The sequence below is a fragment of the Athene noctua genome, chromosome 25 (assembly GCF_965140245.1).
Source record: "Athene noctua chromosome 25, bAthNoc1.hap1.1, whole genome shotgun sequence".
Taxonomy (NCBI): domain Eukaryota; kingdom Metazoa; phylum Chordata; class Aves; order Strigiformes; family Strigidae; genus Athene; species Athene noctua.
Genome location: NC_134061.1, coordinates 5,089,760 through 5,110,906, shown reverse-complemented (window position 1 = coordinate 5,110,906; position 21,147 = coordinate 5,089,760). Strand labels below are relative to the sequence as shown.

Sequence of the window (21,147 nt, the reverse complement as noted above, 5' to 3'; positions counted from 1 at the left end):
GTCCCTGAGGTTGTCAACCCACCACCACCGCCACGCACCCCATCTTCAGAGCCGCGAGCGAGGGCTGACTCTGCGTGTCCCTGTGTGCAGGACCCCAGTGGGCACCGTGTGGCGCAGTGGCAGGCGGTGAGCCCGCGGCAGGGCATCGTGGACCTGTCCTTCCCGCTGGGTGTGGAGCCAGCCCTGGGCGAGTACAACATCGAGGTAGAGGGGAAGAAGAGCTCATTCAGCGTGAAGGAATATGGTGTGTGGGGACAAAGGCTGGGCTCCCCACGGGGTACTTGGGAGCCATCGCATGGGATGGCAAGAATCTCCTGAAGGAAGAAACGGGCACAGTGCCATTCCCTGCTGGTGTTCCCCCAGGGCTGCCCCACTTTGAGGTGCTGCTCCAGCTGCCCTGTGTCTTGACTGTGAAGGATGAGAAGATCCCTCTGGACGTCTGTGGGCGGTGAGTTGGAGAGCAGCCCCAGCAGCAAGGCTGACTGCTCCCGAGGTGATGTTCCCCCTGCAGCATCCCCACCCATCTAATCCCTTTCCTCCTCCCTCCTGACAGGTACCCTTCTGGGAAAACTTTCTGGGGAAGGGCTGAGGTCAAGCTGTGCCTATCCCAAATAGGTCCTTTCAGGAAGAGATCTGTGAAGATCTGTGCTGAGTTTAGGGGCCAGGTGAGTGCAGCAGGAGAGGGAGAAGGCACACAGGTTGTGGTCCCAGGAATGTTTCCCCATCTATAGGTGCCTGGGCTGATGGTGGCTGGGTGCATCATTTGGGCATTGCCAAATGATCCAGTTCTGATGTGAAAGTGCTGAAATCCTGGAGTCATCCCAAAGAGGGCAGAGGAGCTGAGCAGAGGCTCTTGGGGTGGTCCTCGGGCCAGGATGGGCAGGAATGGGACAGCCAGCTGCATGGCAGAGCGTCCTATCAGCCGTGGGGGGAGAAGTTTGCAGGATCCAGGGTTGCAGGACAGGATGGAGAGAGCATCGGCAGCGGGGCGAGTGGCAGCTGGGAGCCCAAGGATGGCAGCAGATGACACACAAGGGCCTGGCCACAGGGCTGCTGCTAACGTGGGTGACTCTTTCCTTCAGACGGGGACGAACGGCTGCTTCTCCTCTGAGGTGCCATTATCTTCCTTCAACCTGACCAGCAGCTTCAAATATGAGAGACGGCTCTATGCCTCTGCCACGATGCTGGAGGAGGGGACTGGTGAGTGCAGCCGTGCTGGCAGCCAGCCGGTGATGTCCTGGTGTGGTGGCACTAGAGGATGTGGCCACCAATGCTGGAGCAATCTTTTAGCTCCTGAAGGCTGATCAGGAGTTTCTTCCCCTTACAACATCCCACCCCCAGATATCCCTCCATCATCTATCTCTCCTTCCCCACTCTCCGCCTCCCTGAGACTAGTTAGTGTGTTTGATTAGCACCTGGAGAGTTACCAGGGTCATTATTTTTCTTATTGAGACTTTCTGACTTTCAATCTAGATACAGGTAGTCTCTATCTGCCAAGGAGGCCTTGTGAGACACATCCTTAGGGTCAAGTAAAAAAGCCCAATTTCATCACAGTGCAGGTGTGAGGGGGCTTTTCAATTTCCTTGCAGCCATTTAGAGGGGAATTTTGGGGTAGAGCTTGGTAATTTGGTAGAACACGGATCTTGGCTGAGAGTAGTCCTGCTCTCACTAGTGCTCCAATCATACCCAAGGATTGTTTTTGCATTTGTTGCCCAAGGAGTTTGATTTTTGCACTGTGCAAACCTGCCCATGACCACCGCCTGCAGGGGGACAGCTTTGTCTCATATGGCCACTTGCAAAGACAACAGTGGGGAGCAAATGCGTAACGGTGTGTCTTTGAGATTCTCTGAGCCATCGTTCCTGGGGGGGAATCACCAGGACGATTTACTAAGTACCTCTCACATGTCCCCCTCCTCTCTGCAGGGATGAGGCATAAAGTGACGAAAAAGTGTACGATTAACTATGAAACGGCCTCAGTCACCTTTGAAAACATTGATAAATTCTACAAGCCTGGGATTCCCTGCACTGGGACGGTAATGGGGATGGGGGGTGGGGGATGGTGGTGTGTGTCCCTGCACCTCACATTGCTCCCCTGCACCCTGCTGCACCCCGTCCTGCTCCCTCTGACCCCCAGCACTGCTATCCCACCCCTGCCCTCTGCCCCACGGCTGCAGCCCAGCCCGGGGCATCTCCCCTTCCCTCCTGGTGCAGATGCTGCTGAAGGGAGCCGATGGCTCTGCCCTGGAGGAGGAGGAGTTCCTGCTTGTGGTTGAAGCAAGAGGAGAAAGGCAAAATAACACCCTGGTCACAGACAGATCGGGGAGAGCCTCCTTTGAGCTGGACACCTCTGGCTGGAGTGGCGTTGTCTCCATGCGCGTAAGTGACCCTTGTCCCACACCCCTCAGGCACCCTGGATTTGGTAAAGTTCACAGAAGTTTTCTTACACAAAATCTTCCAGCTTCCCCTTGACCCCATTTGGTCTCTTTGCACCCGCAGCATTCTATGCTAAATCGTTCCATGTCTTTATCAGCCCTGTTTGATACCTTGATTGCCTGTCTGACCCTACAGACCCCGGCACCCTTCCTGCTCCTCCTGCACTGGGAAAAGGGGCTACTCTCACTTTGGATGCATTCTGCAAGATCTTCCTCTTATTCCTTCTCTCTGCCTTACTGTTTTTACACTCCACTGATGAATTTTAGGATCCTTTCTGCCTCCACCATCTGGGCACAAGAGATAGTTGTGGGATGCTTTTCCAGTTCCTACCATCTGCCCACACATGCTGCTTAGCCATGCCTGCCTCCTCTTGCCATCCACTGGCGACCCCTTGGAGGGTCCTTGGAAAAGCCGATAATGGGACACAGCTCTGGTTTTTGGGTGCAGAGTGCATCTGGATTGTCTGTCTTGGCTGTTCCTGCAGGGATGTCACAGTAAAGTGCGTGGCAGTCACAGCTGCAAAGTGGCTTTGTACCCCTACTGTGCTCTGCTGCTGAGCTGATCTTTGCCAATAAGAGTCTTGATTTTTGCCTCTCAGGGTGAGCTCCAGGATGTCCGAAGTGTTCCTGGCTACCTGTATCCCTTCCCTTCGGACAGCAAAAGTTTCCTGAAGATCCACAAGGTGGGAAAGACGCTGCCCTGCGGCCAGCCCCAGCAGCTCAGAGTGGAGTATTTGTTTGAGGAGAAGGCCATGGGGATAGAGCTGCAGAAACTGGATGTGGTGTTCCTGGTGAGCCTTCAGCTGGGGAGAGATGGGACACTGCCTGCAGGGCAGAGCTCAGGGGAGGAGAATCAGGCTAACCGGGGTGTGGGGTTAAGCCTTCCCCTCCAGCAGAAGCCATTTCCAGCCAGCCCTGGGCAGCTGCTCTTGGCTTCAGGACTCAGGGATGGAGCCTGGTGCTCTCTGGTCTTGGGGTACCAGTTCCATCCCTCCTGCAGGATGCGACTCTAACAGCATCTCCCTGAGCATCCTCCATACCCTCCCTGATCTGCTTCTGCCATGTCCCTGCTCAGGATCGGTTTTGTTGTTCCCATCGCTCCTCTGCAGGTCCTGGCCAAGGGGACCATTGCCACTGTCCTCAGGAAAGAGCTGCCTGCAGAGGCTGGTAGGTCCCGAGGCATGGACGGGCTGTGCAGGGCTCTGCTCTCTGTGCCTGGTCCTTATCTCCCCTCCTTTCCCATGGCCCAGGGCTGAGAGGATCCTTCAGCCTGGAGCTGCCCATTGGCCCTGAGCTGGCACCCAGGGCCAAGGTGCTGGGCTACGTGGTGCTGCCTGACAGCGAGATGGTGGCCGACAGCACCGAGCTCAAGGTGGACAAGTGCTTCCCCAACACGGTGAGCAGAAGCTGACAAAGTCAAGGCAGTTCCTGCCGGGCTTGGTGGGGAGATGTGGGCACTGAGCCTCGCTCTTCAGCAGAGCCTTTCCTCATCCCCCGCGACTGCCTTGTCCCAGACTCTCCTTTCAGAGAGGGTTTTCCTTCCTCTCCCATTCTTGTTACTCTTGCAAACCATCTCCTGGTTTTGATCACAGCCCTCACTCCCATCCTCCGCTAGTGTTTGGAGTCAGACTGTGGCATGGAGCCCTTCCTGGGAGCAGCTCCCCTCTCCCCTAACCCAAAGGCTTCCCCTCTCTCCAGGTGAATCTGTCCTTCTCAGAGCAGAGGGCTCTGGTGGGCTCCCAGCTCCCCCTGAAGCTGCAGGCTGCCCCCGGGTCACTGTGTGCCATCTACGCCAAGGATCAGCGCATGCAGCCCTCCAGTGCCAGGGGCAAACTCAACCCCATCACGGTGCGTCTGGAGGAACCTCAGTGCTGGGCTGGTCCTGGGCTGCTGGGCCATGGGGACAGCAGTTTCCTTCTGCTGTCACCCATTTCAGGGGAGGATGGTAGGCACCTTGCAGTCCTGAATGCAGGTCCCTACCTGCAGGATGAATGGGGGGTGTCTGGAAGAGCCCAGTGAGCCTCTGCCAGCTTCCAGGAACTTTGGGACATTGCAGAGGAGATTCTGCATTGTGAATGGGGAGGATGACCCACAGAATTTCTCTGTGCTGCCTCCTGGGGTGGCAAACTTGAAAATAGGGTGTGGTTGCTGGGAAGCATCCCCTGCTTTCAGGCAGAAGAGAGATGGGGTAGAGTGACTGGGGCTGGCAGCAGAGCAGCATCACTGCGATGCTCAAGGAGGTGCAGAAACTATGGGGTGATGTCTGGGGCAAAAGGGCTTAAAGCTGGGCCAGCAATGTTTCATAGCTTTCTCACCCAAAGTTCACATGTTCCGTTTAGGTCTATAGCATGCTTCCAATGATTTCTGAAGTCAGCTATCCTTCTGAAGTTAAAGAACCTGATTCATTTAGCTGTGGGTTGAATGAGCTCGCAAACGTAACATCAGGCCTTGCATCTATTAGCTGTTTTGATGTGCCAGGGAATAGCTGGGTAAACTGCCTCCGCAGAGTGTGGCGCAGGGAGGTACCGGTGTCTGACAAACGGACAGGCTCCTACATTACATCCTGGTTAAGGTATGAGCCCTCCAGCCCTACCTCACATGCCCTCCTAGGAAGGATTACTCAGGGTGACGGGGGCACCTGGTCCCTCACCCAGCTCATGTCTGAGCTCACAAAACAAGTTCTAACACTGCCCCAGTAACATGCCCTGCCCCTCACTCCGCCAGCCTGGGACAGACCTGTGAAACGCATCTGTCAGTCCAGGCACAGCGGCATTTCACAGCGACGGGGCTAAGCTCTGCTTGTCCCATCACAAATCTGGGTGTGGAGTAAAGCGTACGGATTGGCCTGGCACTCCCCTGATTTTTTGGGGGTGCGTGTCTCCCACTGGCAGCAAACCCAGAGGTCGGAGCTGTTTGGGAATGGAGTGGGCAGAACAGATCCACCAGATCTTTCCCAACTGCCCCTGGTGCTGCATCTCCCCCTGGCACAGATATTCTTCTCCTGCACACCTGTTACAGTGTGGTGGGGGGTCCTGATCTTGGGGAGCTCTGTTCTGTCATGGGGCTTTAAGTGCATGTTGATTATTTGCTTCAAAGAGGGACAGAAAGACTTTTTGGTATATTTCTGGGCTTCACGTCATTTTATTCTCTCTCATGTGTCATGTTTCAGGATGCAGGTTTGAAAATTGTCACCAACACTCAGCTGGGCTGTGCACCAAACAGCCTGTTACAAAGCCACGTAACACCTTTATACCCCCAAGGTGAGTGGAGAGAGCCTGCAACAGCCTCCACGCTGGCTGCAGCAGGACAGGCGGGGACGTCCCGCCCCTTCCCATCCTTTGCGACAGCACATTCAAGTCGTGCCCCTGTTTGCAGGAGCAGGACTGGAGGAGGATGAGCAGGCGGGTGTCAGGCAGGATGCAGGGATGCAGATGGATTTCTTGGAGACATGGCTATGGGAGCTGGTCCCTGTGGGGTGAGTAAGGAGCCCTAGCAGACCTCGAGTCAGGGAACTGCCCTTATTGCATCCGCTTCACCTCTGTGTGCAGATCCCAGTCCTCCGGATCTGTCCATGTATGCAGGAGTGACACTGAGGCATGTCCAGTCCCTTCCCTTGGACCTCAGCACTGACCTGGGAGAGAGCGGGGCAGTCTGTTCTGTAGGCAGGGGATGCCATAAGAGATACGGCACTGATGGTTCCTCTGCCCTTCTCCAAGCATGTGATGGCCACCGATGGTCCCCAGACATAGAGAAAGGGGTTTGACACGCTCTTTCTGCTGGCTCTGCCCGTCAGACTCAGCCTGCAAGGTCGATCCATCTTCTACCGCCCTGCAGGGAGGGGGGCTCTGCAGAGGTGGCGGTGACGGTGCCCGATGCCATCACCAAGTGGGAAGCCGGGATGTTCTGCACATCCCCGCTGGGCTTGGGGCTGGCCCCTGCCACCGCCCTCACGGCCTTCAAGCCCTTCTTCGTGGAGCTGGCGCTGCCCTACGCCGTGGTCCGCCACGAGCCCTTCAGCCTTGTGGCCACCGTCTTAAACCACCTGCGGCAGTGCCTGCGGGTGAGTGGGGCTGGGGAGGGGGCCCTGGGGCTGGGGTCTGGCGGGGGCTGATGGAGCCCTGGCTGTGGTCTGGCAGGTTCAGGTGACGTTGGTGGAGTCAGCGGAGCTGGAGGTGTCGCCGAGCGCGGATGAGCTGTACGGTGGTTGTATCTGTGCAGACGAAGCGAGGACATTCCGGTGGGGCGTGAAGGCCACCCGCCTGGGTACAGAGGGGATGGCAAAGGGCTGGGGAGAGAGGAGGAGAGCCCAGCAGTGAGACTCCTTGCAAACTTCTTGTTTGTCACTGCTTTTCTGATCCTGTTCTCCCCCTGCCAGTTCCCCCTCCCTTCTCTCCCCTTTCCCTTCCCCAGTCTCCAGTCTCATCCCTCCATTTATTCAGTCCCATTGCACCCTCCTCCTTCCCGGTCTCCCCAGGATGGCTCTGAGCTAGAGCCAGCCCCTGAGGCAGTGTCACAACAACATCCCCCTTCTGCCCCTGCAGGGAAGGTGAATGTCACCGTCATCGCCAATGCCCTGCGCTCCGAGAAGCTCTGCGGCACTGAGATGCCCGTGGTGCCAGCCCAGGGGCATGTGGACACTGAGACAAAACTCCTGATGGTGCAGGTGAGCCGAGCAAGGCAGTGGGCTCGCACCGTCCTCGCAGCAGGAGCAGAGCTGACCCCACAGCTGTCACCCCTGGAGCGGGGCAGAGCTTCTCCCCGTCCCTCGGCCAGGCTGGACGGTGCCTGTGGGTGCCGCAAGGTGTGGAGAGAGCACCAGCACCTGCAGCGAGGGGAGAGTCTGTGTCCATGCTTAGGTACCACCAGTGGGATGGTGCCTTCCCTTCACTTTTGGGGGGAGATTGGTAGATTTGCGGCCGCTGGCTGTGGGATGTTCTGTTTGCTCCCCTCACGACACTGTGCACGGGGCGGCTCCAAGGACAGCCCGGCTTGGCCCGCGTGGCCCTGAGCTCTTCTGGCCCATTAGAGCCCATGGGCTGCTGGTGGGGACGGGTTCCAGGGGGGCACCTGTCAGAGAGGGGGAGCAGTTTCTGGCACGGAGAAGGGCAGGCTGACTCTGACCCCCATCTCATACGTGCTGTATTCCCGGTTTTAAAGCGTCCAAGACCCACATGAAGGAAAACTGCAGCTTCCTGGCTATCCCTCTGCTCCTGACCCCGTCGTACCCCTCCAGACAGCCACGGACTCGAGGCCTGGCAGCGTTTTCCCATCCCTTCGTCCCCTTCATCTGTCCCGGCAGGAGCCTGCAGCAACATGGTGGAGACAAGGACTCTGAAACCCAGCCCCACTCCCCAGCAGCCCTGACAGCCCGTGGGGGCTGGGGCTGCCCAGGGAGCAACGGCTTTACTGCCCACCCTGGAGTCATGGTTTCCCTTGAGCCAATGCCAGTGCAGTCCCTCGGAAAGGGGACCGAGGTGGGTGAGCTGACCCTGCGCTGACAAAAAGCCTTGGGAGATCAGTGTGTGCCTGATGGCTGGGCATGGAGAGGATGCTCAGGGCGGCCCTGAGTGCAGCCCTGTCCCTGTCCCTGCTCAGCCCGGCTGAGAAATGAAGAAGAATGCCAATGGGGTAAGGGAAGTAGGAGTAGCAAGATATTTTTCTTGCAAGAAAGCTCCCTTGCTTCAGGCTCTTTCCCCCCATCCCTGACCAAAGCCAGCCCTGTGTCCCAAACCGCACTTTGTGTTAGGGGCTCAGCACTCCTGTCTGCCTTAATGAAGTGTAAGAGGGGCCATCCCTTCACTTTGCTTTCCTGAATAAAAAGCTGAGACCAACCCAGAGAGAGCATTCCTTGCATGGGACACAAGGCAGCAGGAGAAACAGCACAACGTGGGGTCGGTGGTGCCTGGTCAGGAGGGGCTGGGGGACAACTCACTCTGGCTTCTGCTCCAAAGTGACGGGCAGCACCAAATGACAAACCCTCCATGAAATGTTTCCCCTCAGCAGCCCCACAGGAGAGGCAGGTCCCCTCCACTCCTGAATCCATCTCCCCTTGGCCATGCTGCTCATGGCCCCCACTGCACCCTGTCCCGGCCCACGCGGGGCTCGGTGTGCCAATGGCCCCGAGCTCCTTGTCACATCGATCAGTCCCCGGGATGCCTGTCGGGGCACTGACCTGTGCCCACATCCTGGGGCGCAGGATGGGCTTGGGGCCGTGCTCCTGCCTCGTGTCCATGCGAGTGGTGGCACCAGCCTCCTCCAGACACCGACACCATGTGGGGCTGCTCCTGAAGGGCAGGGAGGTGAGCCCAGGGCTGTATCCAGCAATACTCAAGCACGGCAAGCATGGGGACAGCAGCTGTGCTCATCTGAGAGCCCCTGGGAAAGAGGTCAGCCCCATCCGCGGTTTTCCTCAAATTGCAAAAGCCTGTCAGTGCCTTGAACCCAGGAGGCTGTGGGCAGATGGTAAACAGTGTCTTGGCTATATCTGAAGGTCCACACTGGTTTCTTCTGCCACCCCTTGTTTGCTCACTGGATGGAAAGCAAAGATCTCATTTCAGAGCCTGGAGCAGAGCAGACGCAGGTCTACAGCAATTCAACACCTGGAGAAGGAGGCTCTGTCTGTCCCTGATGTCTGCTTGCAGCTGCAGACATGAGGTCCCCAGCTGCTCTGCCTCTTCTGCTGCTCCTCAGTCTTCTCCAGAACCTCCCCTCCCTGCATCTGCAGTTAGAGTGACCCTGGTTCTGTGCTTCCTCCATGTCAGGACATCGTGGTGGCCCCGCAAGCCCTGGACAAATATGCTGCGCTGACATACGGCACCAATGGGAAGTCCATGTTGACGGTGACATCAGGGATGGAGCTCAGCTGGAGGGACAGGGGAAGCCGAGTGTGGCTGGGGGGGCAGAGGGACTCTTCTCTCACAGAACCCCCATATTTGTTGTTGAAGAGGCTGACAGTCAGGAGCAGGAAAACTTCTAGCACAGCCTGAAGCCTGGCAGCTGGTGCCCTCCACTCACCCCAGCTCCCTCCACCACTGTCCTGATCCGGTATCAGGGAGGGTTCTTAAACAATCCCAAGAGCGAGACTAAGACACAGAGAGGTCAGATGCCGGACAACGTTGTGAACATTATTTTGCATACAACTGATAATAGTGATGGGACAGAAAGAAAAAGGAAGGGTCAGAATCCCTAAGCAAGAAAACAGTAAAATGCAGCAAGATTAATTACCACCAGCACGAATCCAGCGATGTACCGTTGGCTCAGTTCTGGTGCAGGTGTTTGTTCTCCAAGCTCCAAAAACGATGACTAGGATGAGGGAGAGGGTGAGAAAAAGGAGGTAGAGTCCAAAGAGAGGCGTACGCAGTCGTTAATTGTCCCAGATTTCTCCAATCAGTCCACCCATTTCCACAGGGCTCATTGTCTCGTGGTCCTCCATGCGCACATGCCCCGGCATTCACGGTGGTCGTGCCAGCCTGCATCTTCTGCACCCCGATTTAACTTCAGGCGCATGTCATGGTTTTGTCTGGGACAGTTCCTCTTCTCCAGAGCGTACTCCTCCATGTCCAGGGTACACTGAGGCCAGGACGTGGTGGTGGTGCAACAGCAATGCTTGAGACATACAGTCCCCGTACAACCACCGGGGACCAGAACAGCCGACGGTCTCTGCTCCCAACCTGGCCCCGACCCTCCATGAGGTCTGGACGTGGCCCAGAGACGCTCAGAGCCCCACCCGCACCCAGCACAGCCCGGGTCGCTCGGGACTCGGCCGCTTCTCCCTGCAGCGCAGCTCCCAGCCCAGCAGGACACAATGGAGCCACGGCCAAGGGGCTGGCGCGGACCCCCGTGCAGAGACGTGCTGCTCTGCAAGCCCCTGCCCCAGGTACTTGACCTCAGCTGAGGAGACAAGTGGTGGCTTCACAGGGACACCCCAGTGCATCGCCCCCCACACCCCCAGGGAGCTCTGCGGCACCACATCTGGCCTCTCCCCTCCCCAGGGCCCTGCACCAGCACCAACAGAATCCCAGAATCATCTGGGTTGGAAAAGCCCTTGCAGCTCCTCCAGCCCAACCATGAACCTCACCCTGACCGTTCCCAACTCCCCCAGATCCCTCAGCGCTGGCTCAGCCCGACTCTTCAACCCCCCCAGGGATCCCGGGGACTCCCCCCTGCCCTGGGCAGCCCATTCCAACGCCCAACAGCCCCTTCTGCACAGAAATCCTTCCTCAGAGCCAGCCTGACCCTGCCCTGGGCAGCTTGAGGCCATTCCCTCGGGGCCTGGCGCTGGGGCCTTGGCTCCAGAGACTCATCCCCCCTCTCTGCCCCCTCCTGGCAGGGAGTATTAGAGAGTGATGAGGTGTCCACTCAACGTCTTCTCTAGACTAAACACCCCCAGTTCCCAAGAGCTCTTCCCCCCCGTCAGACCAACTGTCCCTCACCCAGCAGGTCCCCAACCACCATCGCCCCTTCTTGCTCTCCCTGGGAGTCATGGTGTACCCCAGTCCCCTCCCTGGCTCTAACATGGGACCCCTGTCACCAGGAGGGCTCACCTGGCCAGAGGCAGTTGTCCTCCTTGGGATGGGATGATTTGCACCGTGGCTGCAGGCAGACATCCTATCCCTTCTCTTCTTGCTCTCCCATCATCCCCAGACATCAAAAAGCCTGTTGGTTTGGGTTATTCTGCCACCACCTTGTGCTGGCTGCTCTTCAGCAGCGGCTCCAATGCAGACATTCCACTACTGAGACAGCCGCTGGTCTCACCTCAGGGATGGTTTCAAGGTTAGCTCTGAGCTACGCAGGCTACAAATGTGCTTAGAAAAGCAAAGCATCACTGAGCCTGAACACAGAGACACCTCGGGACACGCTATTTGCTCACGTAGACCAGATCTAGCCTGGCCCATCTTGCACCTTGCTCCCTGAGGGACTGTGAAGGACTGGAAAAAATCCAGCAGCCCCCTCTGTGTCAATCTGCTCCCCACATGTGTTCCTCTGCCCTAGGCTCCTGCGTGCTGCTATCCTGCCCCTCAAACTCTTCTGTGGCATCAAGATGCAGGTGCGGGGCTCTGAGCATCTGAACAACAAGGAGCCCTTTGTGATAGTTTGCAACCACCAAGCTTCCCTTGACCTCCTGGGTATGTGCAAGGAAGAGGCGGGCTCAACACAGCGTGGGCAGCCTGTGGGGTGCTGCAGGGGTGGACCCAGCTCACCCTGGGGGGGATTCCAGTGTGGCCGGTGCCAGGATTTGTACAGGGCAGTGTGGTAGGCATAGGCCAGAAGAGCTGGTGGGACAGGAGCTCAGGGCTATGGATGTGCTGCAGAGAGAGGGTTGGGACAATGGAAGATGATACCAGGTCACTACAGCCACAAGGCTGGTTGGTTCTGGGTGTCACTGGGCTGGGATGGATCCTTTCCTCTCCCATCCATCTTCCAGGCATGGTTGAGATCATTCCTGACCGCTGTGTGCCCATTGCCAAGAAGGAGCTCATGTACATGGGCACCGTGGGGTGGGCCTGCTGGCTCAGTGGCATCATCTTCATCGACCGCCACAAAAGAGAAGATGCAATCGATGTCATCTCTCAGACGGCCAGGACCATGCGGCGTGAAAATGTGAGGGGGGGCTGGCAGCGGGGGGGAGTTGGGGAGCAAACATCGATAGGGCAAGGGGGGTGTGGGGAGGACTCACATAGCAGGTCCCAGGATGCTCTGGTTGGGCTCCATGTTCATGTCTCTCCCTGTCCTGTGCAGCTCCGAGTGCTGATTTTCCCTGAAGGCACCAGGAACCAGAACCAATCTATGTTGCCCTTCAAGCGCGGGGCTTTCCACTTGGCTGTGCAGGCTCAGGTGAGGCTGAGTGCAGGCTCCCCCTCCACTTGTCCTCGATGGAGCTGGGTGGGCGTGCACCCTGGGGCAGCGGACTGGGGGACATTAGGGACTTTGGGGGTCTGCAGTCCCCAGGCACAGGCACCCTGCCGTGCAGGACCCAGGGAGGGGACGGGGACCTGCTGAAGCATGGCAGGAGCTGGAGTCCCAGCTGGGGAGGGTGTCTGCATGAAAGACGTCCCTGACCCTCCATCTCCTACAGGTTCCCATTTTCCCCATCGTGATCTCCCCATACTGGGACTTCTTCAGCTCCGAGGAAAAGAGATTCACCTCTGGTAAGTGACGGACAAGAAGCCCTGTTGCCAGAAAGCAGGGCTGTGCTGGAGATGAGGCTCGTGGTACTTGGAGGTCTCTTTGCGAGACACTGAGGTGTGCGGCGGCAGCTGGTGGTGGAGGCAGCTGATGGGAAGAGCTGGTTCCTGCTGGGATTGTCTAACAGAATCCCCGGCCTTTCCCCTCTCTCTCCCTCCAGGAACATGCACAATCCAGATCCTCCCCAGGGTAGAAACCCAGGGGCTGAGCCCAAAGGATGTCCCTGAACTGACAGAGACTGTCCGCCAGGCCATGGCTGATGCCCTCGCTGAGATGTCTGCAAATCACCGTGGGGACCAGCACGCGGAGCAGCCTCCGCTGCCGCGCTGTGCTGGGGCCAGTGCTGGCAGGGGGACGGGCAGCTCACGGTGCGAGGAGGACACGACCACGACCAGCAATTAGGCAGAGGGACCCTGAGGCACTCGGGGGTGTAAGGCAGGTGGCACAGCCAGCGGCTGGGCTGTGACATCTCCTTGTCCCCTGCGGATGTTTCCACCAGACCTGCCAGAGCACAACGGTGCCCCGGTGCAAGGGGAAGCAGAGCAGTGTGGGACGGTGACTAGGCAGCACCCCAACACCAGTGCAAGGTGCCCCAGAACCCCCCTGCTATGGCTGTGCATCCCCTGTGCCCCCAAACCCAGAGCTGTGTCTGGCCCTGGGGTCGCCAGCCCCCTCTGCCTGGATGGCTCCTGCCTGCACACTGGGGGCGGGGGGGAGGGATGTGCCAGGCAGGGCTGGGGCTTCACTGCACCACTTTCCACCCCTGACTGCGCAGCTCGCTGGGGGTTCACCCGTGGGCTTGCTGCCTTGCTTCTTCCAGAGGCTCCTGCAAGCTGGCAATGCTGTTCGGCTACAGCCAGCTCTGGGGAGGGGCTCAGAGCACAGCAAGTGGCTTGTGGGGGCGGGCAGGAGGTCCAGGGGCTACAGGGGATATGGACACATGAGAAGAGCATCCATGATGAAGAACTCTGAGACAAAGGTGCAAGATTAAAGAGTCCACACCTGGCAGTGTGTGTGCACGGTGTCCTGCCTGCGCCTCGGGTGCTGAGGGGAGCACGGGCAGGGGGATCCATCTCCTTAGGGCCACACGGGGTGCCTGCCTTGCTGCATGTTTAGCATTCCTATGGACACCACAGCTTCTCCATGGGTGCAGCGCGGGGTGGTGTGAGGAGCTTGTGACAGGGTGAGAGTTAGGCTGGCGTAGGCTAGGTCTGCCCCCGAGGTAGACCTGTCCCTGCTTCAGGGACAAGCACTATGTGCACAGCAAGAGCATCCATTAAAGCCCCAAACCCTCACAGGGCAGAGGTGTCTGCATTATGCCTACCTGGAGCAGGATGGACTGATCTGTGGCTTCCAGACCACGGCACCACCAGACCCATCCACCAGCTACCATCTTCCCTGGCCTGTTCCCTGCTCCCAGGAAAGGCTTTGGGCATCTGCTGGCTCCTTCCCAGCTGAGCAGCTCCTGTCCCAGCCACCCCTGGGTGACAGCAGGGCAGGGAGAAATGCAGTGTGTGCCTGTCCCCAGTGCTGGGAGCAGGGTGGGCAGGCTTCACCTCCCAGATTCAAATAAGGAACCGTGGCAAACCCTGGCCAAACAAGGGTGAAGCGCTCTGATTTGGCATTGTTCCTGCCCTTGGGAGTGGCTGGCTCGTTGAGGAGGAAACTCTACAAATCGGTGGCCATTGTCCACCCAGACAGATACCACTAGGCAAAGATATTAGCAAGAGAAAAGAGGTTTCCCATGAGTAGCAACTCAGCAGGTCAGGAACCGTCACGTGCAGATGGTCAAGGGCAGCCTGCACATGGAGGATCTCATTTCCCACAAAGCCCCTCCATTCCCTCCCTTCCTGCCAGGGCTCCCTACGTGTGGCTTAGTCTGTCAGCTCTGAGCTGGCTCAGCGGTCCCACCATGTGCCCACCACCATGGGTGTGGTTTGGCTGCCTAGAGCCTTGAACCCAGCAAAGTCTAGGTCTGGTAGTTAAACATTGTCCGAGCTGGGTGGCTGGGGCCCAGCAGAGACCTTGCTGGCTTTTGCTTGCTGCCAGAGCGGGGGTGAAACCTTGAGGAGAGGAAGAAAACTCATCACGGGGGTTCTGGGACCACCTTGCTTCCACAGCTTCTTCAAGCATGGTGCCTGCAGCTGTCCTGCCCTGCCTGCTGCTTTGCATCCTACCCCTCACAGCTGGAGCATCTGCAAAGCCGTAAGCCCTCCCCATGTCTGCCTGTCCACGCCCGGTGGGATGACGCTTTGTCTCAGTGCTGTGACAATCCTTGCTGAGACTGTGGTCGCTGCTCAGGATGGAAGTGCTCGGGGTGGTGGGCTGTCCCCATGGAGGACTTTGTACCAGGGCTTGGTGTCTCCAGGCTGCTGTGGTGTAGGTGCAACCTCACACCCAAGCTGGTGGGTGAGCAGAGCCTTCCCTCCCTCTGCAGATCATCCCCTCGGTTCTTCCCCAAGGTGCTTAGGCAGAGGGGGCTGCGCTCTGCCCTGTGCACTGGCCAGCCTCCCTGGGTGGATGGGGGGAAGGCTGGGTGGCATAGCCCTGCTGGAAAAAACCCCGAGTACCTCCCGCCTTGAGAGTCTGGCGTGGAGGGGAGCCCTGGGATTTGGTGGGGTCTCCCTGGTCTCCTCTTCTGCCGATGTGTCCCCTCCCCAGACACTACACGGTGCTCTTCCCCTCCGTGTTCTACTACCCGTACACGGGCAAAGTGCATGTGCACCTCATGGACCTGGACGAGCCCGTGCGCGTGACCCTCCACCTGGCAAGCAGCCACAGCGTCCCCAACATCACCCTGGAAGAGCAGCACAGCGATATCCTCCAGCTGAACTGGCCCCGCTTCTCCAACGTGAGTCCTGCCCCCATGGCAGAGCTAAAGACCTCAGGAAGGGCTATCCATCCCCTACCCACTGCCAGAGCTGGGCTGGTGGAACTGGGAGGGGACCTGGGGTCCATTCTGGATGGGCAAGGAGTGAGCTGGAGAGTGGGGAGACATGGGGCAATGTACAGAGACCTTGTGGGCTTTATCTGCATCATCTGCCCATGTTACCAGTCCCCTGGTGACTTCATGGGGCAATGGGATGGTGGCGATGGGGTACAGGTAGGATGTCCCACTGGCATCCAACATAAAGGCTTTGCAACCATCTCTGCTGTTTCTCCGGGCCAGGTTTCTAGCCCTCCTAAAAGGGTCAGTGAGGTTGCGCATCTTCACGTCTCCATCCGGGGAGGTTCCCTGGAGGTCTCTGAGCAGAGGAAAGTACTGGTGAAAACCCTGGAGCTGGGGACCTTGGTGCAGACAGACAAGGATGTCTACAAGCCTGGACAAACTGGTGAGGGGCAGGAGCTGCTGGAAGAGCTCACAGGCTCTTGGGATCCCCAGGTTGGGGTCCCAGGCCCTGGTGCTCACTCTGCTCCTGCCTTTGCTCTCTCCAGTGAAGTTTCGAATTGTCCGTTTCGATCAAAACTTCATTCCCCGCAACTGGCAGGTAAGGCAGGGTCAGGGCACAGGACGGGCGCAGAGGCAATAGGATCCCCCCGCAGCCAGAACAATCGGCCTTGGCAGCAGTGGCACAGCCTTCAGTGTCACCGAGCGTGGAGGAGACGGGTGTGGGGAGGGAACCCCCCAAACACCGCAGGGACGGTGGGGTGGGGGGGATGGGACCCAGCTCTTCCCAGCGCTCCCAGCCTGAGTGCCCAGGGTACAGCCCCTGGCTTTTGGCACTGCTGCAGGGGATGAATTATTCCCTTTGCACCATCTATTGCCTGTCTCCTCTCGGGCGTAGCTTTTACACACCACCACAATGCCTGCTGGTGTTACACTCCTGACGGTACGCGGTGCAGACAGGCCCAATTGCACAGCTAACGCTGTTCGCACAATGCAGCCTCGCTGCTCGCGTCCCGCTGCCTGGAAAAGGCAGCACAAGGGCTCTGGGAGCCGAGCAACGAGAGCAGCTCTGAGCCCTGCTGAGCGCCCAGCCCAGCTACCAGCCCTGTGGGGGCCAAGCCAGACCCCAGAGGCACAGCCCCCGGCTCAGCTACAGCTCAGCGCTCTGTGCTTTGGTCTTGCTGAACGCTTCCTCTCTCTTTCTTTGCAGCTCCCCTTGGTGACCGTGCAGGTGAGTCCTCACCCTGTGCCGGCCTGTCAGCTCCCTCAGGAGGAACAAAGGGCCCAGCACGCGGCTGGTGTGGGAGATGAGAAGCAGGGACAGGGACATCCCCGCTGCAGGTGCTGAGTGATAAGGAGCGGGGAGAAGGGCTTGGCTTCCTCGTGCACATTGCCAGCCCAGTCAGGGCCAGCTTGTTGTCTGTCTGCGAGACACAGGTTCCTCTGGGGAGATGGTGCTAAGGGACAGGTTACACAGAGGAAGAGAGCAGTGGCTATTGCCACAGACACTTTGACCCAAACTGGAGAACCCCTGAGCTCCCAGTCCACGCTGGAGCGTCCTCCTGCCAGCTCTGGCTGCTGTAGCCAGGCTGGGGCTCAGCTAATACAGACCCCAGGGGGAAATTTTCCTTCTGGAGAGGTGATGCCCTCAGGGCCATGCTGAGTGTGATGGCAGGGCAAAACCTCTGCTGCTTGCCAGGAGATGCAGAGTGACTTGAGTCCCTGAGGTTGTCAACCCACCACCACCGCCACGCACCCCATCTTCAGACCCGCGAGCGAGGGCTGACTCTGCGTGTCCCTGTGTGCAGGACCCCAGTGGGCACCGTGTGGCGCAGTGGCAGGCGGTGAGCCCGCGGCAGGGCATCGTGGACCTGTCCTTCCCGCTGGGTGTGGAGCCAGCCCTGGGCGAGTACAGCATCGAGGTAGAGGGGAAGAAGAGCTCATTCAGCGTGAAGGAATATGGTGTGTGGGGACAAAGGCTGGGCTCCCCACGGGGTACTTGGGAGCCGTCGCATGGGATGGCAAGAATCTCCTGAAGGAAGAAACGGGCACAGTGCCATTCCCTGCTGGTGTTCCCCCAGGGCTGCCCCACTTTGAGGTGCTGCTCCAGCTGCCCTGTGTCTTGACTGTGAAGGATGAGAAGATCCCTCTGGACGTCTGTGGGCGGTGAGTTGGAGAGCAGCCCCAGCAGCAAGGCTGACTGCTCCCGAGGTGATGTTCCCCCTGCAGCATCCCCACCCATCTAATCCCTTTCCTCCTCCCTCCTGACAGGTACCCGTCTGGGAAACCCTTCCAAGGAAGGGCTGAGATCAAGCTGTGCCAGTCCCAAATATATTTTTACCCGTATAGTTATATAACGATCTGTGCTGAGTTTAGGGGCCAGGTGAGTGCAGCAGGAGAGGGAGAAGGCACACAGGTTGTGGTCCCAGGAATGTTTCCCCATCTATAGGTGCCTGGGCTGATGGTGGCTGGGTGCATCATTTGGGCATTGCCAAATGATCCAGTTCTGATGTGAAAGTGCTGAAATCCTGGAGTCATCCCAAAGAGGGCAGAGGAGCTGAGCAGAGGCTCTTGGGGTGGTCCTCGGGCCAGGATGGGCAGGAATGGGACAGCCAGCTGCATGGCAGAGCGTCCTATCAGCCGTGGGGGGAGAAGTTTGCAGGATCCAGGGTTGCAGGACAGGATGGAGAGAGCATTGGCAGCGGGGCGAGTGGCAGCTGGGAGCCCAAGGATGGCAGCAGATGACACACAAGGGCCTGGCCACAGGGCTGCTGCTAACGTGGGTGACTCTTTCCTTCAGACGGGGACGAACGGCTGCTTCTCCACTGAAGTGCCATTGTCTACCTTCAACCTGACCACCAGCTTCAAATATGGGAGTTGGCTTTCTGCTGATGCAATGATGCTGGAGGAGGGGACTGGTGAGTGCAGCCGTGCTGGCAGCCAGCCGGTGATGTCCTGGTGTGGTGGCATTAGAGGACGTGGCACAACCACTCTGCTCATGTGTCTCCAGGATCTCTGTTCTTCCCACGCACAACCATCAGCTGCTCTGTGCCCTTACTTGCTTTGGTATAATTTTTCCTCTACTCCTGACTGCTGGAGAAATCCTTTAGGTCCTGAAGGCCGATCAGGAGTTTCTTCCCCTTACAACATCCCACCCCAGATATTCCTCCAGCATCTATCTCTCCTTCCCCAATCTCTGCCTCCCTGAGACTAGTTAGTGTGTTTGATTAGCACCTGGAGAGCTACCAGGGTAATTATTTTTCTTATTGGTTCTTTCTTACTTTCAATCTAGTTACAGATCACAGACACATCCTTAGGGTCAAGTAAAAAAGCCCAATTTCATCACAGTGCAGGTGTGAGGGGCTTTTTTGATTTCCTTGCAGCCATTTAGAGGGGAATTTTGGGGTAGAGCTTGGTAATTTGGTAGAACACGGATCTTGGCTGAGAGTAGTCCTGCTCTCACTAGTGCTCCAATCATACCCAAGGATTGTTTTTGCATTTGTTGCCCAAGGAGTTTGATTTTTGCACTGTGCAAACCTGCCCATGACCACCGCCTGCAGGGGGACAGCTTTGTCTCATATGGCCACTTGCAAAGACAACAGTGGGGAGCAAATGCGTAACGGTGTGTCTTTGAGATTCTCTGAGCCATCGTTCCTGGGGGGGAATCACCAGGACGATTTACTAAGTACCTCTCACATGTCCCCCTCCTCTCTGCAGGGATGAGGCATAAAGTGACGAAAAAGTGTACGATTAACTATGAAACGGCCTCAGTCACCTTTGAAAACATTGATAAATTCTACAAGCCTGGGATTCCCTGCACTGGGACGGTAATGGGGATGGGGGGTGGGGGATGGTGGTGTGTGTCCCTGCACCTCACATTGCTCCCCTGCACCCTGCTGCACCCCGTCCTGCTCCCTCTGACCCCCAGCACTGCTATCCCACCCCTGCCCTCTGCCCCACGGCTGCAGCCCAGCCCGGGGCATCTCCCCTTCCCTCCTGGTGCAGATGCTGCTGAAGGGAGCCGATGGCTCTGCCCTGGAGGAGGAGGAGTTCCTGCTTGTGGTTGAAGCAAGAGGAGAAAGGCAAAATAACACCCTGGTCACAGACAGATCGGGGAGAGCCTCCTTTGAGCTGGACACCTCTGGCTGGAGTGGCGTTGTCTCCATGCGCGTAAGTGACCCTTGTCCCACACCCCTCAGGCACCCTGGATTTGGTAAAGTTCACAGAAGTTTTCTTACACAAAATCTTCCAGCTTCCCCTTGACCCCATTTGGTCTCTTTGCACCCGCAGCATTCTATGCTAAATCGTTCCATGTCTTTATCAGCCCTGTTTGATACCTTGATTGCCTGTCTGACCCTACAGACCCCGGCACCCTTCCTGCTCCTCCTGCACTGGGAAAAGGGGCTACTCTCACTTTGGATGCATTCTGCAAGATCTTCCTCTTATTCCTTCTCTCTGCCTTACTGTTTTTACACTCCACTGATGAATTTTAGGATCCTTTCTGCCTCCACCATCTGGGCACAAGAGATAGTTGTGGGATGCTTTTCCAGTTCCTACCATCTGCCCACACATGCTGCTTAGCCATGCCTGCCTCCTCTTGCCATCCACTGGCGACCCCTTGGAGGGTCCTTGGAAAAGCCGATAATGGGACACAGCTCTGGTTTTTGGGTGCTGAGTGCATCTGGATTGTCTGTCTTGGCTGTTCCTGCAGGGATGTCACAGTAAAGTGCGTGGCAGTCACAGCTGCAAAGTGGCTTTGTACCCCTACTGTGCTCTGCTGCTGAGCTGATCTTTGCCAATAAGAGTCTTGATTTTTGCCTCTCAGGGTGAGCTCAAGGATAACCCTCCAGTCTCAGAGCATGAAAGAAAACAGTATCTCTATTACCGAAGTTTTCCTGGCTACCTGTATCCCTTCCCTTCGGACATCAAAAGTTTCCTGAAGATCCACAAGGTGGGAAAGACGCTGCCCTGCGGCCAGCCCCAGCAGCTCAGAGTGGAGTATTTGTTTGAGGAGAAGGCCATGGGGATAGAGCTGCAGAAACTGGATGTGGTGTTCCTGGTGAGCCTTCAGCTGGGGAGAGATGGGACACTGCCTGCAGGGCAGAGCTCAGGGGAGGAGAATCAGGCTAACCGGGGTGTGGGGTTAAGCCTTCCCCTCCAGCAGAAGCCATTTCCAGCCAGCCCTGGGCAGCTGCTCTTGGCTTCAGGACTCAGGGATGGAGCCTGGTGCTCTCTGGTCTTGGGGTACCAGTTCCATCCCTCCTGCAGGATGCGACTCTAACAGCATCTCCCTGAGCATCCTCCATGCCCTCCCTGATCTGCTTCTGCCATGTCCCTGCTCAGGATCGGTTTTGTTGTTCCCATCTCTCCTCTGCAGGTCCTGGCCAAGGGGACCATTGCCACTGTCCTCAGGAAAGAGCTGCCTGCAGAGGCTGGTAGGTCCCGAGGCATGGACGGGCTGTGCAGGGCTCTGCTCTCTGTGCCTGGTCCTTATCTCCCCTCCTTTCCCATGGCCCAGGGCTGAGAGGATCCTTCAGCCTGGAGCTGCCCATTGGCCCTGAGCTGGCACCCAGGGCCAAGGTGCTGGGCTACGTGGTGCTGCCTGACAGCGAGATGGTGGCCGACAGCACCGAGCTCAAGGTG

At 57.9% G+C, this 21,147-nt stretch overlaps 2 protein-coding genes across 2 annotated transcripts; both read left to right on the top strand.

Moving 5' to 3' along the window:
* The first annotated feature begins 5,573 nt into the window (after nt 1-5,573).
* On the top strand, nt 5,574-7,962 carry LOC141970373 (alpha-2-macroglobulin-like protein 1). The gene is made up of 6 exons (XM_074926940.1): nt 5,574-5,692; nt 5,808-5,907; nt 6,267-6,492; nt 6,569-6,695; nt 6,974-7,095; nt 7,590-7,962. Exons 1-6 carry the CDS (start codon nt 5,593-5,595, stop codon nt 7,605-7,607), a joined length of 693 nt encoding a protein of 230 aa, XP_074783041.1. The 5' UTR covers nt 5,574-5,592; the 3' UTR covers nt 7,608-7,962.
* Nucleotides 7,963-8,629: 667 nt separating this feature from the next.
* On the top strand, nt 8,630-13,019 carry LOC141970505 (1-acyl-sn-glycerol-3-phosphate acyltransferase alpha-like). Its single transcript, XM_074927158.1, has 8 exons — nt 8,630-8,731; nt 9,194-9,271; nt 9,996-10,123; nt 11,424-11,557; nt 11,857-12,032; nt 12,171-12,266; nt 12,508-12,580; nt 12,778-13,019. The coding sequence occupies exons 1-8, from the start codon at nt 8,630-8,632 to the stop codon at nt 13,017-13,019; spliced, it is 1,029 nt and encodes a 342-aa protein (XP_074783259.1).
* Nucleotides 13,020-21,147: the final 8,128 nt, after the last annotated feature.